The 12,383-nt window shown below is 47.3% G+C and overlaps 3 protein-coding genes across 3 annotated transcripts; all 3 read right to left on the bottom strand.

Moving 5' to 3' along the window:
* Nucleotides 1-2,142: 2,142 nt before the first annotated feature.
* LOC140769301 (UDP-glycosyltransferase 1-like) lies at nt 2,143-4,342 on the bottom strand. The gene is made up of 2 exons (XM_073109963.1): nt 3,218-4,342; nt 2,143-3,186 (listed from the first exon to the last, which is right to left on the bottom strand). The coding sequence occupies exons 1-2, from the start codon at nt 3,764-3,766 to the stop codon at nt 2,164-2,166; spliced, it is 1,572 nt and encodes a 523-aa protein (XP_072966064.1). The 5' UTR covers nt 3,767-4,342; the 3' UTR covers nt 2,143-2,163.
* Nucleotides 4,343-4,815: 473 nt separating this feature from the next.
* Nucleotides 4,816-6,556, bottom strand: LOC140768257 (UDP-glycosyltransferase 73C6-like). The gene has a single exon (XM_073108470.1). The coding sequence runs from the start codon at nt 6,474-6,476 to the stop codon at nt 5,034-5,036; it is 1,443 nt and encodes a 480-aa protein (XP_072964571.1). The 5' UTR covers nt 6,477-6,556; the 3' UTR covers nt 4,816-5,033.
* Nucleotides 6,557-9,955: 3,399 nt separating this feature from the next.
* LOC140768258 (uncharacterized) lies at nt 9,956-12,042 on the bottom strand. The gene is made up of 2 exons (XM_073108471.1): nt 10,375-12,042; nt 9,956-10,132 (listed from the first exon to the last, which is right to left on the bottom strand). The coding sequence occupies exons 1-2, from the start codon at nt 11,711-11,713 to the stop codon at nt 10,095-10,097; spliced, it is 1,377 nt and encodes a 458-aa protein (XP_072964572.1). The 5' UTR covers nt 11,714-12,042; the 3' UTR covers nt 9,956-10,094.
* Nucleotides 12,043-12,383: the final 341 nt, after the last annotated feature.

Genomic DNA, 12,383 nt, shown 5'->3' with positions numbered 1-12,383 from the left:
GATTTTATATGATACCGAGGTAGAGAATCTATGGTCATTTGTCTCCTGGTATGTGGGGTACCCAGTGAGTGACTACACATGAGTGAGTAGGACCGCCAAAAAACAGCCTGTGAGCTCGTGAAGTCGACTTATTTCGAATTCGACTCCAATTCTGTTCAAACTCTAAGTGAGTCAAATCAAGCTAATATATTAGGCTCGAATGTATTTTTGAGCCGAGCCGTGTTGGAGCTGGCCTGCTCGACCTCGGCTCAATTAGGCTCGAACATTGTAGTTATATATATTAGTATATAAATTCTCGTGACTCACATGATTCCTTCTTCTCCTTTTCTTTCTTTCCTCACTCTCTTCCTTCAATTCTTTTCTATATCGATGACACTCCGTCAACAAAACTATCCATCTCCACAAGCCCGGCCTCTCTGCCCTCCCACTCCTCTAGATCTGCCAAGCCTCATCTGTAAGATGTTCGTCGTCGTCGTCCTCACCTCCAACAATCTCCTTGCTTCCTTTTAGGATTAATGCTTGAAATGATGAATTAGAGCCAAGCAGAGCCATATGAACGAGTTGCCAGCAAGTGAGTCTCTTCACCTTCCTTTGGCTTCATCTCTGCCCTAGTTCATCGACATCACCTTTGTCACCACGTGGGACATCACACCACTGTCGAGGTTCTCTCCCTCTAGCTTTTTGCTCGATTCTTCAAACGAGGTGGAATGAAGATTGGGACGATGCCGAGGCCTTCCTTCGCATTGCTTTCTGCCAAGCTCCCTCGCCACTAGCCTACTTAAATCTAGGAGTACGTGGCGACATCTGCCTTGTCGGGAACATAGGATTCAGAAGTTGTTCCAACAAAGGAGTTTCTTTCCTACGATGGGATATTGCACCGTATTCATGGTGGTGGAACTTGAGAAAAACTAGCATAAGCAAAGTAAGTCGAGCTGAGCTTGGCTTTTTCCAACTCGAGTTGAGCTGAACTTTTTCAATTTTTGAGCCGAGCCGAGCTGAAGTTTAGCTCACGGACACCTCTAAACATGAGTGCTATCAAGCACTTAAAATATAAATTTCTCTTTTGGTAAGCGTGTAACTCAACTAAATGTGAGCACGCCCATGCTCTGCTAGGTCCGTTTGAAATTACGGATGGGAGAATAAGAAGAGAAGATAAATAGAGTAAGAAATCAAGAGAAGAGATGGATGTAAAGATAATGATTGAATATAAATGATGATAGAATTTAAGAATCAGTTGGGGAATGACAAAATTCAAACGTAAGTGGTGAAAATGTTTAAGGCAAAGTTACGGGAAAAGTGAGCCGTTGTGTTATATATATATATATATATATATATATATATATATATATATATATATATATATATTAGTTTTTTTTAGCTAAGCGAGCCAAACTATTTGAGCCGAACTATAACCGATGTGATTATTTAATTCGATACCCCTCCGAGAACGAGAAGCAGCAAGTGTAAAATGCCAAATCTGAATCTATTCGGCTTGACGGTGATCTAATTTCTAAGGCCTGAGACTGAGACTGAGACTGTAGGATTTTGGACTACTCACATGACCGCTCACGTGAGTCCTGTCTCTAGCTCCGGAGCTCTAGTCTATTGCATTGCACGGACCTTTACAAAAGACGACGGAATAAAGGTGCCGTGACCGGCTAATAAGAAAAACAGAACAAATGCCAAAAATCCATGATCCCTCCCTATCTACCCATCTATCCATCTCTAGGTAACCGTTGATACTATTTTCTTCTTTTTCAAGCTTCATTAAAGAAGAAAAGTATAAGATGCCCAAAAAAGTTCTTCTCTAAGTATCATGCCCAAAATCCTGTTGGGCTACGTCTATTGGCCATAAGCCACAACGTTGTAACACTCGGATGGCCCGTGGCCTATGGATTAGTACTTTCTCTCGATCCGAATTCTCCAAACGCATTCCATCCAATAGATATATATATATATATATATATACAAACTCTTCTGGGTTCAATCATTATTTTATATTATCTTCGAAGATTGCTAAGATTTATTTAGCCCACACAGATCCAATCCATGCCTTTAAAATAAAGAAAGACAAAAAAAAAAAAAAAAAAAAAAAAAGCGGGCTAAACCCGGCGTAAAAAGTATGAGAAACTTACCCCCTTTCTTTTTTCTCTCAATTTTCTTTCACTTGCATTTATTGCTCTTCTTATCGTTCACACAAAAGGAATTGATCATATGCGTCAGGTTGACATGAGATGATCCACCTTCTCTCATAGCCTCTCTAGCCATCTCTCCTAACACCTCTGCTCTTTTTCTCCTCTCCTCCCCTTCCTTTCCTTCATTCATCAAACTCCTCACAGCTTTCTCTACGTCATCCCTTCCTACAACCTTTAGTACCTCCGGGTTCACGTACATGGTTGGCTCCGTCACCCCGATTGGCACTCCAATCTCAAGAACATCCACAACCATCCTCTCGTTAAGGAACTGGTCAGCAAAATGAGGCCACGTCACCATGGGCACGCCTGCGGTGACTCCTTCCAACGTCGAGTTCCACCCACAGTGTGTCACAAATCCTCCGATCGCCGGGTGTGATAAAATCATCACCTGCGGGGCCCATCCCTTAATTATACAACCTTTTGAACCCACCCTTTCCTCGAATCCATCTGCGAGCCACTCGTCAACAGCATCAGATCTCTCCCTGTTCTTGATCACCCATACAAAGGGGTGGTTTGAGGCTTCCAATCCTAACCCCAATTCCACAATTTGCGACGGCAGGACGTGCGTTAGACTCCCGAAACTGACGTAAATAACTGATCTGGGCTTCATCATATCGAGCCAAGCCATGCATCTGTTTGCATCAATGGATGTATCTTTGTTTCCTCTCACTGCCATCCCACTAACATCTTTGTTGTAGAGAGAAAGTGGCCCAACAGTCCACACCTTCTTGTTCATGGCCTTTTGGTAGCTCTGGATGTATGAATGTTCCAAATCCTCGAAGCTGTTCACGACTATACCGTCTGCGACGAGCTCGGCTTGACGCACCTCTTCGTCCAACTTCTCCCACCCAGGTGCCGAAAAGAACCCTGGCGCTTGAGCTTTGCTCACCTCGATTATTTGTGTTAAGCCCGGCACTACGATAAGCTGGTTCTCATCCGTTATCCCTGTCATAGAAATATAGGATAAGATTTCTCCCGTTACAGAGCTAGCCTGTAACTAATAAGAAATGTTCATACTACACATATATAGGGAAGCCAGACGTACCATCATAGGCTTTGTAATGTGATATATTATGATTGCACAAGAGGGAGAAGCAGCAAATACTAAAGAAGGTAAGCCGTGGAACGTTGAGATTGCTTGCAACCTTCTTAGTCCAAGGATGGCAAAGGTCTGATATGATGCAATTCGGATAGAGCTCATGTTTTCGGAGATAAATCTCCATTGGTTTTTGAAGAAGGGAAGTTGCTTCGAAGAAATTGAGCATGAGATCCACCGATGGCACGACGTCGAGGTTTTCGCATCCGTCTGGTAGGCCGACTTCGGCACAAGGGAAAGGGAGCTCCACAAAACGGATCGGTAGGCCGGAAACATTAGCTTGGTCGATGGTGGTTTTGAACCGGGACGCATTGAAAGGCGTGGTGATGACGGTGACCCGCACGCCACGCTCGGCGAGAAGCAATGCAAGGTCGATCATGGGGATCATGTGGCCTTGGGCCATCAGAGGTACTAGAACAAAGTGAGGCTTAATATGATCACTAGAACTATTCATGACTACTACTTGCCTCGTCATCTTCAGATGGCAATGGATTGATGGTAGTATGTACTGTTGTTGCGAAGATGATATTAATGTTTTACTTCTTTCTGAATTTGCGTGGTTAGCTCGTTATTGTAGCTGATTCGGAGTGTGCAATATGGCGGTCGTTTCCATGTACTTTGTCCTCCAGTTTCCTTCGGTTTATTCGATCAGGCGAGGTACTTTTGTTGGGTTCTGTATTTCGTGCTGCGAGTGTTATCAACAAGAAGTGGGCATTGGAGCTGCACAGTAAGTCCGGCCTTCAGCGATTTCTCAGACAAGAAAGGTACGCGTTGTTAGGAAAAAAAAATTAAAATCAGATTTATTTTCAATTTGAGAGGGATGTTTGCTGAAAAGAAATATCGAAATCTGATTTGATTCCAACTTAAGAGGGAGTATTGAAAAAAAATATCGAAATCAAATTTTATTACTATTGTTATTGATTTGGTTAATCTATTTGTTATTTAATTTTCTTGTATATATCGGCTCTATCCTAATTTATTGGATAGACAAATTTAATTGTAGGAGAGATTATTATAATCTTTTCTTATTTATGTATTTGATTCATCTTAATTGAGCACACAATTATCTCATTCTATTTTAATTTCTCTCTTTTACACACATCCTATCTTGACTATTTCTTCTTCACGTAGTTAATGTTTTTTTTAAAATTTCAGCTGGACTTTGATGATCAATGCTCTTAAGTCTTAACGTAAGAGTTAAAGGGAAAGGGAAGCATACTGGAATAAGCATATCAACTATTTGAGTCTGTAGTTATTGACTAAGTCACTCGCCCCGCTGTCAAATCGTAAGGCAACCGTACTGGCTGTCCTTTTTTTTGTTGCTGTTTTAAGTTCTATTCTTGGATTCATAGTTATGCTATGGTTTTGCTTATATTTACTGGACTTTGTCATTAGCCTGTCTATATTATCTTACAGGCTTGCTTCTTTATTGAGTGTTTTTTCTTTTAAGACTGATATCGTTATAACTATAGTGGCTAAACAGGATTACAATGTCTGCTTTATTTTTATTGTGTTTGTTCTTGATACAGCAAAATGAAAAGCTAGCTCTCAAGGCTCTTTCTTATTCCTCCTCATCAAATTATATATATATATATATATATAGTGCTTCGAGGGCCACGTGCGTTACTCTATATATCGACTAAGTGAATATTCCGAAGAGATAACCAAAAATATAGGTTTCAAATGGTGATTCCCAGGCTTAACAATGATAGGTGAAATCAAACTAAATAAACACCCTCTGTTTATGAGAAATACTGTAGCAAGTGTTTCATGTTCATATAAGAAGATCCTTCTTCATCCATCGCTCTCCTTGCTTTCTCTCCCAAATCCTTAGCCCTCTTCCTTCTCTCTTCCCCTTCCTCTCCTCCGTCCATCAAATTCCACACCGCCTTCTCTATATCATCCCTCTTAACAACCACATCAGTATCCTCTGCTAGATACGAACTCGGAACCTTCACCCCTGCCGATACTCCAATCCTCAGCACTTGCACCACCAACTTCTCGTTAAGGAATTGATCAGCAACACGAGGCCACGTCACCATCGGCACTCCTGCGCCGGCCACAGCCTCCAACGTAGAATTCCAACCACAATGCGTAAAGAATCCTCCGACAGCCGGATGCGATAAGATCACCATTTGCGGCGCCCAGCCTCTAATGATGATTCCTCTTGAGCTTGTTCTCTCTTCAAACTCACATAACCATTTCTCTACCTCTGGGATCGACCTCTCTACCCCTTTGACCACCCAAATGAAGGGTTTATTTGATGCTTCAAGGCCGGATCCTATCTCGATGAGCTGCGAAGGTCCCACAAGCGCATAGCTACCAAAGCTAATGTAGATTACTGACATTTCCTCCTTTGAGTCGAGCCATGTTAGGATTTTACGGTTATCAATAGATGAATTGTTGCCTCGTGTGGCTTTGTTGTCTACGTCCTTGTTGTAAAGACATAATGGCCCGATCGCCCAAACCTTCTTCCCCAACATCTTTTCATACTGCTGGATGTACGATGGCTCTAACTCGTCGAAGCTATTGATCACCAGTCCCTCTGCTGTCGCCTCTGCCTTCAGTGCTGACTCGAGAAGGTCTTCCGATGCGAGCCCGCCGAAGAAACCAGGTGCTTGCACTTTGTTCACCTCAATTGCCTCTCCTGGGAAGTCGGGAACGAGGAAAGTCTCGTACTCGTCGATGATTCGATCGAAAATCTTGTGACGATATATGAGGTGTGCACATAAAGGAAAGAAGCACGACGTAGTGTGGAATATGACACGTGGTATACGGAGTTCACGAGCGGCGTCTGTGGTCTCTGGAGGATTGCAGAAATCGGTGATGATGCACGCCGGCGGAGAGTGTTGCGCTCGAAGATAAAGCTCGAGGGGTTCGCGGAGCATGCCAATGGCTGACATCATAGACTTGAAGAAGTCTATGGAAGGGAGAAGGTCAAAGTTTTCGCAACCTTCGGGTAATCCAGCTTTTGCGCAAGGGAGCTGGAATTCCACGAAATGGATTGGGAGACCGGATTCCTTTATGCGGTCTATGGTGGTCTTGATTCTCCCCGCGTTGACAGCGGTGGTGATGTAGCTGACGCGCGCGCCGCCCTCGGCAAGGAGATGAGCCATATCGAGCATAGGGATCATGTGGCCTTGAGCCAGTAGAGGAACCAAGACAAAGTGAGGTTTTGATTCCATTGCTAGCTAAGCTGCTACGATTGAAGAAGAAGCGTTGCAGTTTTAATAAGGACAATAAAAAAAGTGGATATATGCGCTGGTCAAAGGTGGATGGCTGTAGACTTTTCCTAGAAATTGTTTAATAAATCACGTGAGTGGATTGATTATTTTAATGCTCATTTCCATTTCATGACGCAGGTTTCTACATCACCTATATTGCCTTTCTAATGTTCTATTCTAAGGAGATCAAATTTCCATAAATTAAGATGACTATATGCTCTGGTCAAAGGTGGATGGCTGTAGACTTTTCCTAGAAATTGTTTAATAAATCACGTGAGTGGATTGATTATTTTAATGCTCATTTCCATTTCATGACGCAGGTTTCTACATCACCTATATTGCCTTTCTAATGTTCTATTCTAAGGAGATCAAATTTCCATAAATTAAGATGACTATATGCTCTGGTCAAAGGTGGATGGCTGTAGACTTTTCCTTGAAATTGTTTAATAAATCACGTGAGTGGATTGATTATTTTAATGCTCATTTCCGTTTCAGGACGCAGGTTTCTACATCACCTATATTGCCTTTCTAATGTTCTATTCTAAGGAGATCTCTTAGTGGATCTCGGACTAATCTGAAAGTGTGGAAAGATTTTCTTGTATATCACGTATGATTACAGGGGTACATATATAGCAGCCAAAGGGAGAAATTCAAGCCTACCTCTAAGGCACAATTACAGCCACAATTACATGCCTAATTATAGTGGTCTAACACTCCCCCGCAGTCTAATCGGGAGCTTCGCTAACGGTCAGACTGGACCGAAAATCCTGGAAGAGTGAGGTAGGAAGACCCTTAGTGAAGACGTCTGCGTACTGTGATGTCGTAGGTACATGAAGAACTCGAGTATGACCGAGGGCAACTTTCTCTCGAACAAAGTGGAGATCAATCTCAACATGTTTTGTTCGCTGATGTTGCACTGGGTTGCTGGAGAGATATACGGCACTGACGTTATCACAATAGACCACGGTAGCTCGGCGAGGTGGATGGTGAAGCTCATTTAACAACTGTCGCAGCCAGGTAGCTTCAGCAACACCATTTGCCACAGCTCGGTATTCTGCCTCGGCGCTGGACCGTGAGACTGTGTGCTGGCGCTTGGAGGACCAGGACACCAGGTTGTCTCCTAGAAACACTGCATAGCCGGAGGTAGAGCGACGGGTATCCGGACAGCCAGCCCAGTCTGCATCCGTGTACACGACAAGGTCTGTAGGTGAAGAGCGGCGCATAGTTAGGCCAAGTGAAAGAGTACCTTGCAGATATCGCAGAATCCGCTTGAGAGCCGTGAGGTGAGGCTCCCTGGGGTCATGCATATAGAGGCACACTTGCTGAACAGCAAAGGCGATGTCTGGACGGGTGAAAGTCAGGTACTGTAGGGCACCAGCTAGGCTGCGATACTGTGTGGCATCAGCGACAGGAGATCCCTCGGCAGATAATTTGGAGTGTAGATCAACAGGGGTGCTGCATGGCTTGCACTCACTCATCCCGGCTCGCTCCAAAATATCTTGCGTGTACTGACGCTGAGAGAGAAATAACCCAGTAGCAGACCGTGACACTGAAATACCCAGAAAATGGTGAAGTTGACCCATATCTGTCATAGCAAACTCACGCTGAAGGGCCGCAATGATATGCTGTAGAAGACCAGCAGAGGAAGCAGTGAGAACAATATCATCCACATAGAGCAACAACAGAGCTGTATCGGCTCCTCGACGATATATGAAGAGAGAGGTGTCTGACTTTGCTTCAACAAATCCAAGCGAAATAAGATGAGAGGCAAACCGCTGATGCCAAGCACGCGGCGCCTGCTTCAGACCATATAGTGATTTGTTGAGTCGGCAAACAAAATTAGGACGAGAGGAATCCACAAAGCCCGTGGGCTGAACGCAGTAGACTGTCTCTGTGAGAGTACCATGCAAGAACGCATTCTTCACATCCAGTTGGTGAATAGGCCAGTCCTGAGAAAGAGCCAGAGAAAGAACTACACGGACTGTCGCGGGCTTGACCACGGGACTGAAAGTTTCATCATAATCAATGCCAGGCCGCTGCGTGAAACCCCTGAGAACCCAGCGAGCCTTGTAGCGATCAAGAGAGCCATCAGCGTGCAGCTTGTGACGAAAAATCCACTTGCCCGTAACCATATTAACACCAGGAGGTCGTGGCACAAGACTCCAGGTGTCATTGGCGAGCAATGCATCAAACTCAGCTTGCATAGCAGCGCGCCAATGTGGATCAGTCAGGGCATCGCGGACGGAGCGAGGCAGCGGTGACATGGCCACAGCATGGAGATTTAGGCGATCCACAGGTTGGGCGATGCCGGCTTTTCCGCGCGTGCGCATGGGATGCGCGTTGTCGACGGGGGTGACGGAGACGGGGCGTGTGGCCACTGTGCGGCCGGTGGTGGTGGTGCTGGTGGCAGCAGCCCCTGCGGGATGGACGGAGGCAGCAGCACCGGGGCTCCCAGGTGGCGAGGCAGGGGAGACGCTACTGGCAGTAGGTTGTGCAGGTGACACAGGGGACAGCTCAGGATGTGACGCCGGGCTGGTGGGTATACCTGCATGCACAAACGGAGCTCCAGGAGCCGGAGTGGTAAGGTCATCCTCATCAAGAAGGAAGTCCAAGCTGGAGGATGCCATGGGCGTGGTAGACATGTTGGCGAAGGGGAAGGAGGATTCATCAAAAACGACATGGCGAGAAATAAGAATGCGGTTCGACTGAAGCTCCAGACATCGGTAGCCTTTGTGTTCGGAGGAGTAACCGAGGAACACGCATAGAGAGGAGCGGGGTGCAAGTTTGTGAGGTGCTGTGTCGGTCATGTTAGGGTAACAAGCACATCCAAAAACTTTGAGATGGTCGTAGGAGGGTTGGGTGGAATAGAGGTGGGTGTAGGGAGTTGAAAAGGCGAGAGTTTTGGTGGGGAGGCGGTTAATCAGGTAGGTTGCGGTGTGAAGTGCCTCGACCCAGTAGACCGGCGGAAGACTTGCCTGAAAAAGAAGAGATCGCAAAATATTGTTAAGTGTGCGGAGAGAGCGTTCGGCCTTTCCATTTTGCTGGGAAGTGTATGGACACGACATGCGAAGTGCAACGCCGTGGGAGAGAAAGAACGTGCGGGCCGCAGAATTGTCAAATTCGCGGCCATTGTCACACTGGATGCTCTTGATGGTGGTGCCGAATTGAGTTTGAACATACGCAAAAAAATTTGAGAGAGTGGAAAATGTCTCGGATTTTTGACGGAGGGGAAAAGTCCAAATGTAATGGGAACAATCATCCAAAATGACAAGATAATATTTGTACCCAGACACACTAACAATAGGAGATGTCCAAAGATCACAATGTATCAAATCAAAATTATTAAATGCTCTAAAGCTAGAAGACCCAAAAGGCAGCCGTGTGTGCCGACCGAGTTGGCACGCATGACAGATGTGGTCTAGATCATCTTTATTGCAGGAGATAACACTGGAACTGATGAGTTTGGACATTGCTTCACGCCCAAGATGGCCGAGACGCCGATGCCAAATCGAGGTAGGTGCTGCGATGAAGGCTGCGGTGCTGATGTTGGGTGGGAAGAATGGGTAGAGGTCGCCGGAGCTATTGCACCTGGCGATCACGTTCCTGGTGTGTAGGTCCTTCACAGAAAGGCCAAATGGATCAAATTCAATAGAACAGTTGTTATCAGTGGTAAAACGGCGAATGGAAATCAAGTTCTTAATTATATGTGGGGAAACTAAAACATCATTAAGAACAAGATGACGATGCGGGAAAGAGAAGGTTTGTGATCCAGTGGCTGTTACGGGAAGAAGTGCACCATTTCCAACAACGATGGATGAAGGTGTAAGTGATGAAGGGGATGAAACAGAGGAGAGTGTACCAGCGTCCGCAGTCATGTGGGAGCCAGCGCCCGAGTCGGCATACCATTCGGAAGGTGGTGGTGGTGGGGTGAGCGACATCGTGTTGAAGGACTGCACCAACGAGTCTTGGTTCCATGCACCACCATGAGTGGGGTTCCAGGGTGCCGACGCAGGCACTTGATAGTGCGCGGGGTGCCCCTGGTGCGTCGGTGTCGAGGGCGCAGCTCCCCCGTAGACATACGGCGATGGCGTAGTGTAGCCGTATCCGCCTGGAACGCCGCCAAACGGGCTGCCATATTGTGGAAAGGCGGTGAAGGCCTGCTGTGGCGGTGGTGGGCGGCCATATGGCCACATCTGCAGAGAACCAGTCCAGGGCTGGCCGAAAGAAGGGTGTACCCCTGGAGGTGCACCGCTGCCAGGAAGCTGCTGCTGACCTACCCCTGGAGGTGCACCGCTGCCAGGAAGCTGCTGCTGACCGCCACGGCCGCCACGGCCACGGCGACGGTTGTTGGAGCGCTGCCCGCCGCTGCCGCTGGGCGCCCCAGAGGGACGATGTGGAGCCATCTGGTTCACCTGTCGCGGCGTGTTGGAGGGTGGAGTCGGGCCGGACGCGACCGGCGTCATGACGAGGGCTGCAGGCGGTGAAGGAGGCCGGGCGTCGATCTCCAGTTCCTCCAGCAGGAGATGGGTGCGTGCCTCGGTGAACGTCGGAAAGGGGCGGTGCATCTTAAGGATCGTCACCATGTGCCGGAATTTCCCGTTCAGGCCACGGAGCAGAGTAAGGACCATCTGACGATCGCCGATAGGATCGCCGAACTCAGCGAGAGACGCCGCCATTGTCTCAAGGCGACGACAGAAGTCGGTGATTGACAGGGAGTCTTGGCGAAGGTTGCGGAATTGCGTCTCGAGGAGGAGGGCACGGGACTCCTTCTGCCCAAGGAACTCATCCTCGAGATAGCACCACGCCTCACGTGCGGGGCGCTGCCGGATCATGAGGGACTGCTGCAAGTCGCTGGAAATGGTGCCGTAGATCCATGTCAGCACGACGCAGTCCGCCTGGAGCCATGTAGGGCGCTCGGGAAGTGCCTCATCCTTGAGGACGTGGTGAGTCAGCGCGTACTTGCCGAGGACAGTGAGGAACAGCCCACGCCACTTGGTGTAGGTGTTCGTGGCCTTGTCGAGTATGACGGGGATGAGGGCCTTCACGTTAACGACGGCGGTGGCCTGAGCCCAGATGGCCTCGTGGGCGGCTTCAAATTTGTCGAGGGCCTCAATGTGGAGACGGGCTTCCTCGTCCTTGCGTGCCTGCTCGGCAAGGGCGGCCTCCTGGGTTGTGGCCGCATCGCTGGTATCCGGCATGGTGGGAAAAGAGAGTGGTTGAGATCAGCGACCGCGTATGCGTGCAAGGGGCAGGGCAGGGCGGGCGATCAAGGCGCGGCGATCGGCTCAGCAGCGCTCCGGGCGAGTGAATCGGCGGCAGGAGCGGCGAGAAGGACCGGCGGCGCGTAGACTAGGATTGCGGAAGGGTAGCGGATTGTAGCCGCTCTGATACCATGAAAGTGTGGAAAGATTTTCTTGTATATCACGTATGATTACAGGGGTACATATATAGCAGCCAAAGGGAGAAATTCAAGCCTACCTCTAAGGCACAATTACAGCCACAATTACATGCCTAATTATAGTGGTCTAACATAATCCAGTCCAGACTTTTTTTTTTGTAATAAAGAACATGTAGGAATTAATCCACGCTCATCACTTGCTACAAATTTCCATAAATTAAGATGACTATATGCTCATGTCCAATTTTAAAATCATGAGAGTTGAGGGTCACTTCGATTCAAATCGACCGAATGCGCCAGCTTTTTGGGTCGCCAGGATTTGAATTTGGAGCACGTCATGATATGTAGCTTACATGTCCATGCAACAAATAAGGCCGGGGTCCACAAGTAACTGTGGTTATTGTCTTATTTAGGGGGTATAAACGAGGTGAGTCTAGAGAGCCGGCTCCAGCTCAGGCTTAACTAGATAT

Source organism: Typha angustifolia, chromosome 10, assembly GCF_048772165.1.
Source record: "Typha angustifolia cultivar Huaian chromosome 10, ASM4877216v1, whole genome shotgun sequence".
NCBI classification, from domain to species: domain Eukaryota; kingdom Viridiplantae; phylum Streptophyta; class Magnoliopsida; order Poales; family Typhaceae; genus Typha; species Typha angustifolia.
This window is presented reverse-complemented; position numbering and strand designations above follow the sequence as displayed.